The sequence below is a fragment of the Neolamprologus multifasciatus genome, chromosome 5, assembly GCF_963576455.1.
Source record: "Neolamprologus multifasciatus chromosome 5, fNeoMul1.2, whole genome shotgun sequence".
NCBI classification, from domain to species: Eukaryota; Metazoa; Chordata; class Actinopteri; order Cichliformes; family Cichlidae; genus Neolamprologus; species Neolamprologus multifasciatus.
The window spans coordinates 22,197,021-22,214,195 of NC_140443.1; the positions used below are offsets into that span (position 1 = coordinate 22,197,021).

At 39.3% G+C, this 17,175-nt stretch overlaps 2 protein-coding genes across 4 annotated transcripts; both read left to right on the forward strand.

Annotated features, from left to right (window-relative positions):
• Positions 1-991: 991 nt before the first annotated feature.
• On the forward strand, positions 992-4,716 carry pfdn5 (prefoldin 5). The gene is made up of 6 exons (XM_085158930.1): positions 992-1,128; positions 1,372-1,474; positions 2,308-2,339; positions 2,457-2,531; positions 2,639-2,744; positions 4,419-4,716. Exons 1-6 carry the CDS (start codon positions 1,063-1,065, stop codon positions 4,499-4,501), a joined length of 465 nt encoding a protein of 154 aa, XP_085015056.1. The 5' UTR covers positions 992-1,062; the 3' UTR covers positions 4,502-4,716.
• An 824-nt stretch (positions 4,717-5,540) lies between these two features.
• Positions 5,541-17,080, forward strand: larp4ab (La ribonucleoprotein 4Ab). Of its 3 annotated transcripts, XM_085158918.1 has the most exons (15): positions 5,541-6,233; positions 7,779-7,917; positions 10,079-10,304; positions 10,779-10,915; positions 11,358-11,461; positions 11,749-11,859; positions 12,101-12,154; positions 12,711-12,938; positions 13,174-13,277; positions 13,723-13,884; positions 14,008-14,059; positions 14,171-14,332; positions 14,425-14,543; positions 14,638-14,815; positions 14,956-17,080. In XM_085158918.1, the coding sequence occupies exons 1-15, from the start codon at positions 6,231-6,233 to the stop codon at positions 15,322-15,324; spliced, it is 2,148 nt and encodes a 715-aa protein (XP_085015044.1). In that variant the 5' UTR covers positions 5,541-6,230; the 3' UTR covers positions 15,325-17,080. The 3 variants fall into 3 exon arrangements, with proteins under 3 accessions (XP_085015044.1, XP_085015043.1, XP_085015045.1); XM_085158917.1 differs by lacking the exon at positions 5,541-6,233 and having other exon boundaries at positions 7,773-7,917; XM_085158919.1 differs by lacking the exon at positions 5,541-6,233 and having other exon boundaries at positions 7,773-7,917; positions 14,174-14,332.
• Positions 17,081-17,175: the final 95 nt, after the last annotated feature.

Below are 17,175 nucleotides of genomic sequence, written 5' to 3' on the forward strand. Positions count from 1 at the left end.
TGAAAGCAGATCATCTGCCTGCATCACACTCTATCCTCTGTCACACAAACCCTCTGCATACCATCCTTAACTACATCCATGAATATTTTCTGTTGTCTTTCTCTTCTCCTGCTGCTTGGCAGTTCCATCTTCAAGATCCTTTGTCTGATACATCTGCCATCTCCCCTTTTCACAGGTCTAAACCATCTCAGCTTTACCTCATCAAACTGCTATTCCCTCTGTGTACTCATTACTAAATCCTGATCTCTCCCACTGAAAACTACATCTTCGATTGTCTGTGAAGGGTCTCAGTTATCCAGGTCATCGTAGTCTATGGAGCTTGGGGGGAAAAAAAAGCATCTGGACTTGCTTGAAGACATTTCATCTTTTATCCAAGAAGCGTCTTCAGTTCATCTTCGATTCTGCCACCTCCAATTCGGACTGCTGTGTTTTAGTCATTTCAGCTATCTCCAAACTATACATCAAAGCATGTCTCACTACCACCTTGTAAACCTTCCCTTTCACATTCGTTGATATCCTTCTGTCACAAATCACCCCGGACACTTGGCTCCACCCTGCCTGCACACTCTTCTTCACCTCTCTTGTGCACTGTCCATTGCTTCAGATGGTTGACTGCAGGTATTTAAACTTCTACTTTCACTACCTCTGCACCTCTCTGCCTCTCTCATTCACACATATGTATTCTTTCTTAGTTCTATTAACTTTTATTCCTCTTCTCTCCTGAGTATATCCTCACTTCTTCAGGCTCTTTTCCTTTCTTCCTGCTCTCACTACAGATCGGTGCCATCTGCAAACATCATAGTCCACAGAAACTCCTCCCTGACCTCATCTGTCAGTGATCACCATTGTAAACACGAAGGGGCTCAGTGCAGATCCCTGATGTTATCCCAGCTCAAACTTGAACCCATCTGTCAGCCTCACATACTTCTCCTTGAAGAGGCATAAGGAGCTGGTTCACTTCCTCACTTCTCCGCAGTGGGGCGATGTTTCAGACTAGTGACGGTCCAGCTCCATAACCCGGAAACAGCATCACTAAAGGTCTCTTAGCATCACGCTTCCAACATGGCGGTGAATCTGACAGACCTCTCCCTGCCTCAATTAGAGGGACTGAAAACCCAGCTAGACCAGGTAGTGTGCCTGGTTTGTCCGTGTGTGTGTGTGTGAGGAATGTGTCCTTATAAAGGGGTCTAATCAGAGCTTTAAGCGTGCTGAGAACGGGCCCGGGTATTCAGCCGGCTAGCACCACTGATGCTAACAGTGCAAACCCATTGTTGTTGATGTTGTCGGCACACCTTATCAAGTCAAGCATAAAACCATTGGTTGGTAACCGTGTGCCACTTGCTTTCTACACGTTGTGGTGTCTTTTTGCAGGAAGTTGAGTTCTTGACGTCTTCGATAGGTCAGCTCAAAGTTGTCCAGACCAAGTATGTTGAGGCAAAAGATAGCTTGAATGTCCTAAACAAAAACAATAAAGGTGAGTAATAATTTTAACTTCTGACAGCGTATTAATTCAGTGCACCTCTGGTAGATTGAAAAACATGTTCATCTCAACACTCAAGAGGCGTGAAACTGACTATATCGGCAATTACTCGTATTATTATATATTAGATGAACCGGTATTCAAATGAAATGCAAGTAGCAGCTACTACCCTGTTTATTTAGTTCCCCTTTTAACCTGCCAGTTAACTGATAAATGTTATGTAGTGAGAGTGAGGAGGTGGACGAGAGCCTAGAGAGGTTTGAAAGTCAGCACAAGTGTGAATGTGAGAGAGACGGATGTAACGGTAAAGAGTATTGGAGTTTAAATGCCACAAATGTCCAGAGTTTCCAAAATGAATGCCATGTTGATGTCAGAGTAGAAAGGTCAGACTGCTTTGAGCTAATGGAAGAACAACAGCAACTCAAATAACCACTCTTAATAACTAAGGTCTAAGACATTCATCGGACATCCTCTATTAGAAATCAACTACACATCCTGGATTATAGTGTACATGACTGAGTTTGTGGATATTACCCCTTTTGCAGTTTCAACAAAACAAAAAAGCAAGAGCAAAACACAGAAGGCCTGAGGCACTGATCTGAGCTCATATGTACGACATCAGCTTTGCTGACACAGCGTCACACTCTAATGATATAACCAGTCATCACATTAAAAATGACACTTGTTACAACCTTATTAGTTCTTATGACACCCCCCACGACCATTTCTGGCCAAAAACAGAATTCTGCTTTTTCAGTAATGTTTGCTGGAAATCTGTGGCTTAATTTGATATATTATTACCTCCTCCTTTCTCCTCTCTCATATAGGAAAAGAACTCCTTGTGCCTCTTACCAGTTCTGTATCCTTTTGTTTGCACTGGACAGTAAGTGTTTTGCTGTGTTGTATGATGTGCTTTAAATTACGCCATGGTTATCTTGAGCTATGCATGTTTGTCCTTGACATTCCTGTTACTCAGATGTATGTCCCTGGGACATTAAATGATGTGGAACACGTTTTAGTGGATGTGGGGACAGGATACTATGTTGAAAAGGTAAAAAAAAAAAATTGCAATTTGAAAAGCCATGAATGGATTATAGTGAAACAAAATGTTTAAATGTGTTTGAGTTGTGTTGAGATTTCTCTTTTATGTCTCTGCAGAACGTGGAAGACTCAAAGGCATTCTTTAAGCGCAAAATAGACTTCCTCACAAAGCAGATAGAGAAAATTCAGCCGGCCCTACAGGAAAAACATGCCATGAAACAAGGTAACTTCCTTATCTCGGTGCACCATCATTCCATGTGACATTATACTGGTTGATACCAGTACCAGCATTGATACCAGCACTGTATGAGTCAGAATTCTGGCTGGGTTGAAGGGGGATGAATTACTTATTTTATTCAATGACATGCATGTTTCTGTACTTTTTATTTGTTGTTTTCTTCAATTAAAATGAAATTATCCTAAAAATTAGACGACAGCAATTATGATTATTTTCACCACGTTAATGTCGACTCTTTTTGAATGGATCGAACCTCAGTCTTGAAACTTTACCTTCATTTTGATCTCATCGACAAAGCTTCATGTGTGTATCTTGCAGAGTTGTGATACTGTTGTGGTGACAGATTGTGCCAAATAACAACCAAATTACTCATAGTGCCTTTGCAGTTGTTCCCGGTACAGAAGGTATCTTCATAAACACATTTTATCATCATTGACAAAAACACAGACTTACAAGGTGAAGATGATATCAGCTAAAAATCCATGTCCACTCATGTGATGTGTTGTCCATTGGATAATAAGTTTGCAATGCAACATAACTCCCCCACATCTTCACTGTGTCTGTGCCAGGCATCATACTCGTCCTCATTCTGTCTGTTTGTTTTTTTTAGTTCATTTAGCCTTGGCTTTTTTACCGTACAGTTTTTGTTTTATACACTAAAGAGTAGTAAACTAAATACTTAAGTAGCTTTCAGCATAGCTAGCTAATATGAATTTTGATGAATTAACCTATAAAGATGACATTTGATGACCTCTCCTGTACCCTCAACCTAGTACACTAATGCTGGGTGATTTAACCCATGTGTAAGTTATATAAAACAGCATGTTATTGTTGTTGGGTTAGTAACGACTTTACACCTTGGCATTTATCAATGAAGATGTGGTTCAACAACCATTAGAATAGTATTCGGGTTTATCCAGGGGTAACTAGGGGCAGAAACCCCCTCACTAACTTTTGATTCAAACACACTCATTTTGTTCTAATAGGAATTAAATATGAGAGAAACCACTCAGGAAAGAGTTTCAAGGGTTATTCTGAGTAAGCTATGAAGGGTAATAGAGCTAAAATACAATAAAAGTCGTTCATCAAATCACCTGAGTGAATAGTTCAAATGTGAAGAAAAGCAATGTTTCCAGCCTCTCCCATCCAACAGAAACAGCATGCTAAATTAAGAAACAGCTCAACTGAAAGTCATTTGTATGCTTATGAACTGCCCAATCTTTAAATTTGGCACATTTCCTGCCCCTCCCTGCTGTCTGTATTGCAATGCAATTCCTGCACTACACAGGGGTGAGTCTAAGGAGGGGCCAAATGTCACTTTAGTGACTATTCTTTGGGATTTGGATAATATAAATTATTAATCTAGCAGGAATTTTATGTATATTCTTATTGATTAAACTAGCAATATATAAAGAAACTAAATATGCTTTTTCTGGGACAGCAAATGTTTGATCAGTGGACTTACGAACCATGACTGTTTTTTTTTTTGTTTGTTTTTTTTATGAAGCCAAGTGTTGAGTCTTTAACATTAAAGAATAACAGTAATTTCCAGTGTCCATGCCATTACAAAAGATGGATATGAGTGCATATCGGAAAATGTTATGTAATGTAATCGATAGCAGCGTTGGATTTATATTATACTTGTCTTCTTTTTTGCAGCTGTAATTGAAGTAATGAACATGAAGATCCAGCAGTTACAACAGAGCCAACAAGCCTCGCAAATGGGGACCACCAAGGCATAATAAGAACAGCTGTTTGAACTCCTTATGAGCGGGAGGATTTTTTTAGTTTGTGTTGAGAAAACATGCTTCAATCTGATGAGCACAAACCTTGTTTCAAGTATATTACAAGTAGCCTGTTGTTATTGTAAAGCAGCCATATGCGCTTGGTCAATTTTAAATTAAATTGGGTGTCCAGCATGTTTGATTATTAAAGAGGTCACTGTGGATTCAATGAACATTGAAGTGTTTGTGTTATTGTGTTTATCAGTGAAAGTTAATAAGGACAGCTGTTTTGTTTGTAAGACTGAACATTGTAAAAATGCACTACTGGACTCTACTTTGGTACTACTTACAAGACGCTGCACTCCCACTCCCATGTTTTTATTTATTCTGGTTAATTAAATTCACAGGGGCTGCGCCATCCTTTCTGACTTGTTTAGCTGGGGTTTAGAAGGGGTTGAGTTAGAATGAAGCTTTCAGGGCTTTAAAAGGCAGACAGTGATCATTGTTTCTGTGTTGCAGTGTTTCAGGTGTTAGCAGGGATTTTGACTTATTGCACAGGTTGGGTAATCAGCAATCCACTAATCACATAGTGTTGTGTAAATTGTGTTGCTTTTGAAAGACTGTGGTAAACGAACTCCCTGTAATAAGTTTGACTGAGGTAAATCTCAAAAACAGTGACCTCTACAGGACATTTTGACTGTTTCAGAGTAAACTACAGCTTCTCCCGACGGCCATGTGCTTAGCTTCACAAAGTGATCATGAGACTTTGACCCCTTCAGGCTGAAGGTGGGCAGGGCCATACTTAAATTGCAAGGTCACTGTAGAAAGCCACAATTGCCCTAAAAAAATAGTAATGTGACATCATTAAATAAAATTGGAACTAGCTTATTAAATGTTAAGTTAAATGAATCGATAACTTATTTATATTGATTAATTATTTCACTTTGTAATTAATAGCAGTTTTCTAATTTTGTCACTCCTCCACAGTTCTCTGATTCAATTTGCAGATTTAATCAGCCAAAAGTGAAATCACATGTGCGGGTTTTATGAGAGCTGCGCTGATTCAATCGACATGATTTCATCAGTATTGTCGTGCTGGAGCGGCACCGGGTCAAGTCCCACCCACCAATTACTGTTTAGGTGAACTTCGCCCGGTGACCCAGTTTTATCCGAACTGCATGCTGTCACAGTTCACATTTTAAAACCTCTCCTTGCTTTTACTTTTCCTACTGCGACAACTCAAACGTATTGGACTGCGTCTTTTCAAAGCTAATTCAAGGCTGTTTGGCAGTACTCGGTTTCCTGAGGTCACCGATGGTTGCTATGCTGCGCTGCTGTTGCCGTGGAGGCGGAGTGCAGCCTGTCGGGACGGTCGGTTGAAGATAGAGGACGTAACTGTCACATGCTGGAGGAGCGTAGCGAAGTTTCTCTGCGGGATGAGGAATCGAATGGAAGAAATTCATGAGTAAAATGGATAGTGCTAGTTGAAAAAAATATAGCGAAAAAAGTTTTCGGTGTCTTAAAGATAACAGATCTCAAAGTTGTCGTGCGCGCGGACGTGCCTTTGGAACTGGAGCGCGAGCTGTCGTTTAACCGTACTGCCGCAGTTGTTGGAAGAGACGTTAATTAAACGTAGACACCAAGATCAGCAACTTCGACTTACGATATTTAATAGCAAACTTCGCACGACAATTGAACTATCGGTTCCCCGCGACTGACGAGGACCTACGGAGAAGATCAAATCAGCATGGTGAGTTTTGACGAGGCCTTATTGCTAGCTAACGAGCAGCAACCTGTTTGCTTCCTTTCTCTCGTTTCACACACGCGTGCTGTGTGAAGTTTCTCAGATACTTGTGTGCTTTTTCTTTGATCACACTACACTTTGTCTTTACGTTTCTCATTCCACACAAGCACCTCTCTTGCATTATTTTAACCTGTCAAACACATTAGCTTAGTTTAGCAGTACGAAGTGTAGCCGGTGTCGTGTGCGGGTAAGACGAGAGCGAGTTAGCGAAACATGGTGGTGTCACTTGTTACATATGGCAACGTTACAGTAGGACACCAACCAAAGACCCGATTCGGCAAACACGTATTTACGAACTCGTTGACTTGGTGTTGCTGCTTTACGAGTTACACTCGGTGTGCGTTTTAAAGTTGGATTACACGTGTAGTAAATATGGCACGTGATTTGTGTTAAACGTTAGCACCACTGTAGCTGAATAGCCCGTGACAAAGGTCATAGCCCTATGCGACGTTCATTGTGAAAATATAAGAACACGTACAGCAGGGGTAATGATGATCGATGACACCCATTTTACCCAGAGGGAGACTTATTTAAGCGAACTTTAAATGAACACAGTGAATATCACTTCGTGTTTGAAAGCGCTCGGGCACGTCGGTGCCATGTGCTCTTCTCGACCCTCAAAGTACTTCTAGTGTTTCACTGTAAACCCAGACCTGCTGCTTTTGTAATAGTGTTGGATAGCAGATTGGATTGAAAATAAGATTCTAGTAGTGTGTAGCTACTCTAAATATTGCACACTCGAGATTTTACAATGGATGACAGGTCAAACTGCCTTATTCGAGTCATGCTGCCTTGAGGCGGGTCTGCGCCATGTATGAGTGCATGTGAGCGACTGAGAGGCGGAACAATGGTGATAAGCAAGCCAATGAAAATTCAGCTGGCGCTTACGTGCGTATGCGTGTCAAAGCTTTAGTAGTACTACTTCAGGGCTCCGGTGAATGTGTGTGAAGAGTCGACACATTTGCAAAGCTGGATTAAAGGATCGCTAATGAACAGAGTTCATCCATTGGATTGGCTCTGATGTATAATGTTAAATTAGCTTTGAATGTCTATTTAGGATCTTGACTGACCTGTCTTGTTGGTTGACTTGACATATAGCACACAAATGTTTTTTTTTGACACATGAGACTCCAGTAACTCCAGTACATATATTAAAAAATATCAAATCAAAAATATGAATTAAGACCACAGTGCAGTAAGTACAACACTAAAGTAATCTCTTTATTCAGTAATATACATGTTTTCACACTATACAAGGCTGTACAGAATCTCTCATTTAAAAAAAAAAAAAAAATTCCATTTACTCTTGCTACAATTCTTCCAGTCTTACTTTCACTCCACTTTGAGTGACATATTTGAATACCACTTTCTTATGATTGATGCATGTTTCTCAGAAATTAGTTGCTGACCTACCAACTGTATGCAATTATGTTAAAGTGTAATTTTTGAAGGAAAAAGCTGTTTATTCTGTCTCTTTTTATGATCATGCAGGTTACCACAAAGGGAGCGGGCCTGAACCCCAATGCCAAAGTGTGGCAGGAGATCCCTGCCCAACAGAGTGAGAGTCCTGAGGAGATGGACAATGCTCCATGGCTCAATACCTGCCCTCCTCCTGCTGAAATGACCGAAGGTATGTTTGTAGGGAAGAAAAAGTTAGTTCCTCTTATATGGTACTACACTAAAACCAAATGTTCTCACATGCTCTGGTACAGTGTTAAAAAATAGGGAGTTAATGTGTGGCAAGTATAGACATGTGTAGTAAAATTATAGATAGACATGGTATGAGGAAATGGTTGAGGTTGCTTCTCTTGTCCATGGGAGTATGCAGTAAATGCAAACATGACAAACCTTGTTTTGTGTATTATAGTATCAACAGTTATGACATAAATGTTGCACAGTGAGGATTGAATGAATTAAAAGTGTTCACTAAACTGAAAATGCTGACCAAACAGTAGGACCTGAGTGCAACAAAAGTTGGTGGGTTTTCATGAATGAGATTGAGGGTTTTCTGTTAGTGTGCTCCTGTATTTATCAGGTTCATATTGTTTAGCAAAGTTTGGTCTTGCAGTTTTGTGTTGAAGGCCAATGAAGTTTTGCTTTGTTTTTATTCCCCATCCCCCTGGAAGACACATGAAGGTTGAGTTCTGTATTGTCCTTGACACTTCTCAAGCAGACAGAGAAACAGTCATTTCCTTTAATAAGCCCTTTGGCAAGTCTGAAACACTGGCCCATCTAATTTCATCACTTAGATTGTGCAAGTGGTACTCTGTCATTTTAAGAAGACAGATATTGTGTCGCTGATGCTTTGACTCATTTATACGTATTGATTACTGTACCGATTGTCATCACCCATTTTTCTGTAGCCTTTTCTGCTAAAGTCTTATAATCAGATGTTTGAATTTCACTGGCAGTTGATCCACAATTTGGAGTTCACGTATTCACATGTCATTTTACATGCATGTAGTTAGAGCTGGGCGATATATCGAGTTTTTAAAAAATATCGATATATTTTTATACGACATATAAGATGTGACAATATCCTTTATATCAATATAGTCTATGTTACGTTATAACTATACTTGTGGAGCCGCAAGTTTGCCTCTCTTTCGTCCACTTTTGTCTTTACGCAACATTACTCGGCCTCGCCCCTCCTTCACTGAACATAAATCCCCCTCCTCCCCCATCGCTTCACCTGCAGGAAGCGACAAGATGGACACGGCAAATCTCCGTTAACGAGTTACTGCGCATCGCCCCGTGCGTGGGGCTGGACGCCGTCAACTTGTTAGCTAGCTAACCACGCTAACGCCATGCAGCCCAGAGGCGCTGCACAGCCTAAAATCCTTTCATTTTCTCAGAAGTTGACAGCGCGCCTTATGTATGAATTCTGGTTGTGCTTGATGGCCGCGAACCAATTTTATGTGGTACACAGCGCTCAGCAATCTGTCAAAAAATGTTTTAGTACGACTTTGGTAAGCTACGGTGCTGCACCGGTTGATGGATTGTCAGAGCATTACGGCGACCGAGGAGCCTCGCGGAGTGATACGTACTGTGCTTCAACGTAATATTACCCTACTGTGTATAAGGACCATAAATGGCACCTGTTAAGAGACGTGGTTACGAAGAGGATTTCAAACTCAATGCTGTCAGTCACACAATAGAAGTTGGGAACAGAGCAGCTGTGAAATCTGTCTTTGTTACTATGCTCTGCGTCTTTTAGTTTACATTTTGACTGCACAATTGTGAGCTTTTTGTTATGCACAAAAACAACATTGTTTTCTTTTATTTATGCAACATTATTATTTAATAAATGCTCATAATTTATTTTTGAGTAAATTTTATGTACATCTATGCTCTATGTTAATAAAAGTGCCTGTGTGACATCTGGGACACAGCTTTGACTAAGAACTCTCTTTTTGTTCTTACTTTATGGCTTAAAATGGCTTAAAAAATATTGAGATATATATCTTATATCGCCGTCCAGGTAAAAAATATCGAGATATGAATTTTGGGTCATATCGCCCAGCCCTACATGTAGTTGAACTAATTGGAAATCTCTTGGATTTTTTTGCTTATCTCTCATTTCGATGTTAAGGGGCCGCAGGGTTATAGTTTATAGCCCGTTATGGTTTCAGTGTAGTCCTCAAAAAATCTATCTCCATAGGATGAAGCCTTGCACTTGTAATATTTGAAATAATGAAACATTTTTAGTGAGATTGCACAAAGGTGCACTCAGTCCTGTTGTGTACTGCTTTATTGAATGTGACACTTATCACTTGGCTGTTTTCTCTTAGATTACTCAGATGTTCCCTCTTCAGGAGGTAAAGGATACTACAGTGAAAACGTGGACAGGACTGCTGAGTATACCCCTGTGAATGACATCAGTCCGTCTGACCAGGGGTTTTTAGGCTTTGACCCACAGTGTGAATCCACCATAGATAATGCATCTGAGGTGCAGGCGATGTCCGAAGAGAGTTTGAGACAGTCTTTAAAGGAACGTCTCGAGTTCTTCTTTTCTAGGTGAGTTGTGTATAATGTATTGTTGCCTTAATGGGACAGCAGTAACTACTGAATTTACTTTGTTTCATAACTGTAAGAAGCCATTTAACTTTTAATTGGAGTATATTCTTATATTGAGTCATTGGTGTCTGAAGTTTCTAATTTGGCTTAACTGTGGTTTTCATCTTGATTCAGCTGCACAAACAATGATTCAGGCTGGTAGTGATTTAATGTTCTGAAATGTCTTAGTATTTGCAAACTCTCTGCTTATTGAACAAAACTTCTTTTAAAAATTATTTTATAGTGACGTGTTAAATTGGACAATGTCTAACACAAAAGTGCTTAATAAATGGCTTTCCTACACTAATGTAAATTATTTAACATCAACCCCACCACCATCATCATTTTGGTTGTTAAAAGGTTGATGTTTGTGTTTTACTATTACTGCAAAGAAAAAGCTGTAACTCAGAGAGACCAATGTTTTGGGTATTGCAGAGAGAATCTTTCAAAGGACCTCTACTTGATATCCCAGATGGATGGTGATCAGTTTGTTCCCATTTGGACACTTGCTTGTATGGAGAACATTAAAGCTCTTACCACTGACATGGACCTCATTCTGGATGTACTGCGAGGTACAAGTGCTTCTGTTTGTCTTTGTGTCACATAGACAAGCTGATACTTTTAAGAGTTTTGAACTCTAATAGTTCTTAAACTGCTACCTGCTCCAGCTTTATCAAATATAGAAGATTTAATGTAAGACTTTTTATTTATTAGGTAAATGCAATTACCTAGTTTACTACTTAAAGTGCCCATTGTTACTTTTTAAAAAGTAATGCATTACATACTTGAAAGAATTTGTTTCATTACACTTCATTACATTACTTTTGTTTTACTCTTAGTGTGTGGTTAATTTACCACATAAATAAGTTTATTCACAGTGTCTACCAACTTTAAATTGGCTACAGTGGAGCAAAAGTCTTTCATAGCTATTACATAAATGGGATATGTCAGTTGTCTTCAGCTGCACTGTTAAGATTTAGGAAAATTATTTTTAAATTATTTTTTTTTAATAAGCCTCCCCCATGGTGCAAGTTGATGAAACTGGGAAGAAGGTTCGACCAAACCACAGTCGCTGCATCATTATTCTAAGAGAAGTGCCGGAGACGACCCCAGTTGAGGTAAAGATGACTCCTACATGCTAATAAAATATTGCTCTGTAACCCCAGACTGTCTGACTGAATAGTAAAATCTACAAACGAGGGCTGCAAACTGATTGTGCTTGCATAAATTGTGATAACTATTGTCAAGTCAGCTTTAGATGATTAAAATTTTGTGTGGTAGTGTGTATGCTGTAGCTGAGTGATAGCTCTTTTTCTTTTCGGTCAGACTTTGCATGCTGACTTGTGGAGAGTGATGGAATGGTCTGTTTTAGGTCAAAATGTTTCATGTTGTGTTCCTCTCACAGGAAGTAGAGGCTCTTTTTAAGAGCGAACACTGCCCGAAACTGTTAAGTGTTGAGTTTGCGCACAACAGCAACTGGTACATAACTTTTCAGTCAGACATGGATGCACTACAGGTACGTCCCCTTATGAATTACCACAAGCTACTTTTACTTATTTTTAAACTGGTTGTACAATTTTAGGTGTATACAACCAGTTGAATATTCTATTATTACCTGGCATATTTAACTTAAAATTGCTAAATCTCACTACCTAGCAGATGCAGTACTTTCTGATCTTTTCATGTTTCACTAAGGTTCTGCATTAAAGGAGCATTTCTACCACATTTTCTTTACTGTTTTCTTTTCTTGCCCTCAGGCTTACAGATACCTAAGAGAGGAAGTTAAAATGTTCCAAGGGAAACCAATCATGGTGAGTAACCCATGTTTTTATTTCTACCTCAGTCACTGCTTGTTATAGGTTTATAGATGTATGGAGCCTGCTACACTTTGTGTTCCACTTGATAAGCAAGAATGGGGATTTTTATTTATTTATTTATTTTTAGGGCTTTTAAAAAAAGATTTTCTATCAGTGATATTTTTGCTGGACTTTGTTATGACATCGTGTGCCCTGCTGTTTTATCTGATGGAGCAAATGACACAGTGATTTGTTGATGGTCCTGTTTAAGCCCCAGTGATGATCAGTATCGCGCTTGGAAGGACCCATATGCACTGTGGCTGGCTGGGTGGAAACTTTCACTAGCTTTCTTAAAATCTGTCTGTTTCTATGCTGTTCCTCTCTCCCTTATTTTTTTTTATACTCCTTCCCCTCCTCCCCCTCCTCAACACCTTTCTTTCCTCCTAGTCGGTGCGGTTTTTATGGCCTAATGACCGTGAGATTATGAGATCTGAGGGGACTAAGGACAGTAGAGCTATATGGGTCCTGTGGAAATGTTGTATCGATATTGATTCTCTCATTTTCTCTGCAGGCCCGCATTAAGGCCATTAATACATTCTTTGGCAAGAATGGCTTCTGTAGTGTCCAGGATTCAGGTGTGTACAGTCGACATGCTCCACTGCAGGCCCCGTATGACTCAAGTGCTCCAGTGTACATGCAGTCGATGTACAGCCCTCAGCAGCAATACCCTGTTTATCCTATTGTGTCTCCCTCCTGGAATCCTCAGCCATCAAACATGCCTTATTTCGAAACACCGCTGGTGAGAACCTTAATATACTATTCAGAATGTCCCTTAAAACTGCTATGTTATTTATTTTAATGTTTTTAATGCTGTTCAAATTAATGGCAGTCTCCATTGTAACTAATATTTATAACCTCTGTAAACTCAAAGTTAATATTAGAGTATCAGAGGGTTTTTTTTTGTTTGTTTGTTCGTTTTTGGTTTTTTTTTAGTTACATTTGTAATGATTTTTTTTCTGTTTGGTGATATGCAGGCGCCTTTCCCCAACAGTGGATATATGAATGGTTACAGCAGTTCCGGGAACTACAAAGCTAACTCAAGCTCCATCAACACACATGCTGCTATGACCAGGAACCGGTATGTACAGTTATGATACAAACTTTTAGTTTATTAGATCAATGCAGACTTGAAGTTATCATCAGGTGCTGGCAGTGTTTGTTGTAAGCTTTAATTTAAGTAATTAAGGACTTTGAACTTGGTAAAATACTTTCTGCGGATGGTAATGCTAGCATTAACTTAACTGGAACGCAGTTTGGTACCAGTCCTTCCGGAGTCCATTATTTTGCTTCAGGACTGAAACTTTTTTTCTTTAAAAAAAAAAAAAAAAAAAAACGGAAAAAAAAGAGAGTACTTTCAGTTTCCTCTGTTATTGTCATTTGCAAACCAATAAAGGTGAGCTTTCTTGCATTGCTCTTATGTTCACTCTTTGTTAATAAAACGTGTACAATCCTGTCAAACTGTGCTTTTGTGGTAGCGCTTGATTTCTGTAGTAAAACTTGTAATTATTTTTGTGTGCACCTAGAAATCATTTAAAAGGTCATCCCAGGCCTGGAGATGTGCACTCTTCTTTTGCTCCAAGGAACCAGTTGGATGGTGTGTCTGGTCCACAGGTCCTGCAAACACAACAGCTGATCTCTCTGGCCTCCTTCAACCTTAAAGATGTGAGCGGGTCTGGACGGGGCAGGTGAGTTAGTATTATCCTACACTTACCCCTGTTAACACTAAAACGATTTCCAATCTGATGTGGCAGTCTAATGGTATGTTGTTGTTGTTTTGTTTGTTTTTTTTGTTTGTTTGTTTTTTATAGAAGAGGCCCCAGTAGAAGCACAAGGAGAAAAAGGGAAGATGAGCAGGCAACGGTCAGTTGGTTTCCTCTTTTCGTGCTCTTTATTTAAGAAGTTGACTGCCGGGACTGTGTCTTGGTGTGCTGCTTTTTAATATATTGAATTTTATTTCTTCATTCAATGTAGAAGCCCGTCCCTGTACCGGAGGCCAAGGCATCGCATCCAAAGTTTGACCTGGCAGCCTCCAATTTTCCACCTCTGCCAGGATCTGTGGTCAGTATGCAGGAGGAAAGTGTCCCTGAGATGCGCCTTTCTGATATTGTGCGTGGCCTGAAGGTGACAAACAAGGTGAATATGTTGCCTCTCCTGCTGCTTTCTATCCTTAAGACTCTTTACAAAACAAGGTAAAATATAATGCATAAATTTAATTGTCATTACAGTCTGTCAGCAAAGATGTTCCCACAAACATCGCAGAAGGTCCTGTAAACAAACCTGATCCTGTAATTCCACCTAAACCTGCTGTTGTGTCCACACAAACAACCACTCCACCAGTCTCAAGGTAACCTTTGCTTCAGGCTAATACATCAGTGAATAACAAAGGTATTAAGTCTTCAACAGTTCACTTATCCCTTACTTTTTTTGTATACATTTAGTGATTCTCTTGTAGTAAAGGAAGAGGATAAAACTGAAGCTCCTGTAACAAAGGAAAATGTCTCCTCGTCCGCACAAGCTCACACACAATCACCGTCAGAACATGCTCCCTCCACCTGCAGCCAGGCTCTTTCTACCGAAACCTCTTCATCGCCTCCCACATCCCCAACATCAGAACCGGTAAGGACTTCTTTTGTGCTGATTATTACATTATATTGTCTTGTAACATCAGCTTACAACTCCCCAAACTCAGCGTGTTTTGTCATCTTGGGTTTTTTGTTTTAATTTTTTTAAACTGTGGTTCCCTGTTCTTTCACCAGGGTCTAAAAAAGCTCAGTTATGCAGAGGTGTGCCAGAAGCTGGCCAAAGAACCGCTGCCAGCACAGATGCCCTCTCCCTCCACTCCCACCTCTTCAGACAGCCAACCCCTGCAAGAGCTCAAGGTAAACAGGGTGGAGGAGCCTCGTCCCAATGGCCGACAAACTGCAGAGAAACGTGGAGATAAACGGCCTCCTCGGCAACCACTGCGCTCCTTCAGAGGGGGAAGTGGCCAAGCCAGAGTCCGAGAGCCAGGGCAGAAGATTCGGGAACATCAGAAGGGCCTGAACACTGGGAAACGATTTTCACCACAGCGGGCAGCCAGACGCAGTGGCAAAGAACAGAATATCCCTCCAAGTTCACCAAAGTAACCAAAGGGTGGAGAAAAATGAACTGAAAACAGAAAAGAATATATGTACATATGTAATATATAAAGACAGATGCCTATATTTCATTTCATGAGTTCGTCACATCTCTTTAGAGATGCTGAACTTTGCTGAAAGTAGTGTCACGATATGATATGAGGATGTCCCTGTACATTTGTTGAATTTGTGGCATCTACATCTGTGGTTTAGAAAATATGAGACCTTGTATCTCTTTTTTTTAAACATGTAATTAACAAGTAATCTGAAAAACTAGTATCTATTGTCAGTTATCCATGGACTTGACGTGTTCAGCTTTAGAGTGGGTTGAACTTTTGAAAGGTAAGAGTAGCAATATTTGTAGAAATGTTTGTAGACACTTGTTCTACGACTAGTGAATCTTGTCTTGAACTTATAATACTTGTTGGGTTTTGTGTTTTGCAATAATTTTCCATTGTGGCGCAAATATTGGATCAATACCGCTAACATTGGAATAAGTGGAGCAGATCTGCTTATGTCATTTTTACTAGACTTTACAAAACTTTCTTTTTTCATAAATTATAAATATCTAATTATTCTATCAGTGCTAATGGTTGGTGGATGTAGGCAGGAAAGTGTTTGACCAGATCTTGGTAATGTTGGCATCTGCTTTGTAAAGTACAACTAAAAAGGGTTTGTTTGTTTTCAGCTAACTTTGGTTTCTATTTCACAAAACCAGTGTACACTGGGATTAGGTAAATAATCCAGTTAACTAGGTCATTGTAGTAATTTGGTGTTTGTGGTTCCTTCATAGTTTCAGATTGTTGAAGTGGAACAGTCATGCTGAGTCAAGTCTTCATCAGTGAACCCTCTTTACTGCTAAAATATTATGAATGGCCTGAGGGACAGGGAGCAGAAATTTTCCCCTCAATGTTGAATGTTTTCACTGCTTGATTTCAAAAGTAGCATTTTTATTGCTTGAATCACACGTGCTATCAAAATGATGAAAGTAGCTGTGGATCTCAAACCTTTTTTTTTTTTTTTTAATGATTTTAACATGTATGTTTTGTGTATGCAAATTCAGTTTTCGTTTGTCCACATGGTAGTGTATTTTATGTTGTTAGCGTTGACTACATGTTATTCGGTGTTTGTAATGTTGATGAATTGGTGTGTAGACTAATGTTTATTAGCGGTTAGGTTCTGATCTGTAATGCAGCTTGTGGCTTGACAATGAATATCTTTCAGTTACAAATGACAGAAGGGTATTGGGATGGATTTTTCAACTTGTACTTAGATTTCCTTAAATATGGTTAAAAGAGATGAGCAATTTAAGATAAATTCAGATGTTAACAGGGAATTTACAAAACAGGCTGTACACTGTAGTAATCAGTAGTTTATACTGGGTGTTTTGTTTTTAAAGTGTGCAGCTGACTGACACTGCTTGTGTTTTAGACTATAAGGAGTTATCAAACCAAACTCCGAGTGCCTTAATGGGATTTAATTTCATTATAAAAATGCTGTAAAGAGTGTAAACTTGTCATAATTAATGTGATAAAGTTCACAAAACCACCTCATTTTGAGGCAACAAAAGTTTCAGTTCATTCTGTAGGACTTGCCCTGTGTGCATTTTATTTTTAACTTACCAAAACAATTTCAATCCTGATTTTTTTTTTTTTTTTTTTTTTAATTATTAAATGGGCTGGACATTTTTTCGGAGTACATTGGTTTATACGCTGAGTTATAGTAGCTTGATGTATTCAAAAAAATAAAGGTTTATTTTTTAAAATTGGTTTGGGGTTTTTGTGTTTTAAGCCAGAAAACAAAATCTGTTCAAGGATTTCAACATGCCATCTGCCAAGTAAACATCCGGAAATAAACATT

What these genes read in the sequence shown, in the direction of transcription:
- pfdn5 (XM_085158930.1), top strand. Translation starts at nt 1,063, where the DNA reads ATGGCGGTGAATCTGACAGACCTCTCCCTGCCTCAATTAGAGGGACTG. An exon ending in TTGTGCCTCTTACCAGTTCT is followed by an intron (nt 2,340 to 2,456) that starts GTATCCTTTTGT and finishes CCTGTTACTCAG; the next exon opens with ATGTATGTCCCTGGGACATT. An exon ending in AAAACATGCCATGAAACAAG is followed by an intron (nt 2,745 to 4,418) that starts GTAACTTCCTTA and finishes TCTTTTTTGCAG; the next exon opens with CTGTAATTGAAGTAATGAAC.
- larp4ab (XM_085158917.1), top strand. Translation starts at nt 7,773, where the DNA reads ATGCAGGTTACCACAAAGGGAGCGGGCCTGAACCCCAATGCCAAAGTG. An exon ending in GCTGCTATGACCAGGAACCG is followed by an intron (nt 13,278 to 13,722) that starts GTATGTACAGTT and finishes GTGTGCACCTAG; the next exon opens with AAATCATTTAAAAGGTCATC. An exon ending in GCCTGAAGGTGACAAACAAG is followed by an intron (nt 14,333 to 14,424) that starts GTGAATATGTTG and finishes TTGTCATTACAG; the next exon opens with TCTGTCAGCAAAGATGTTCC.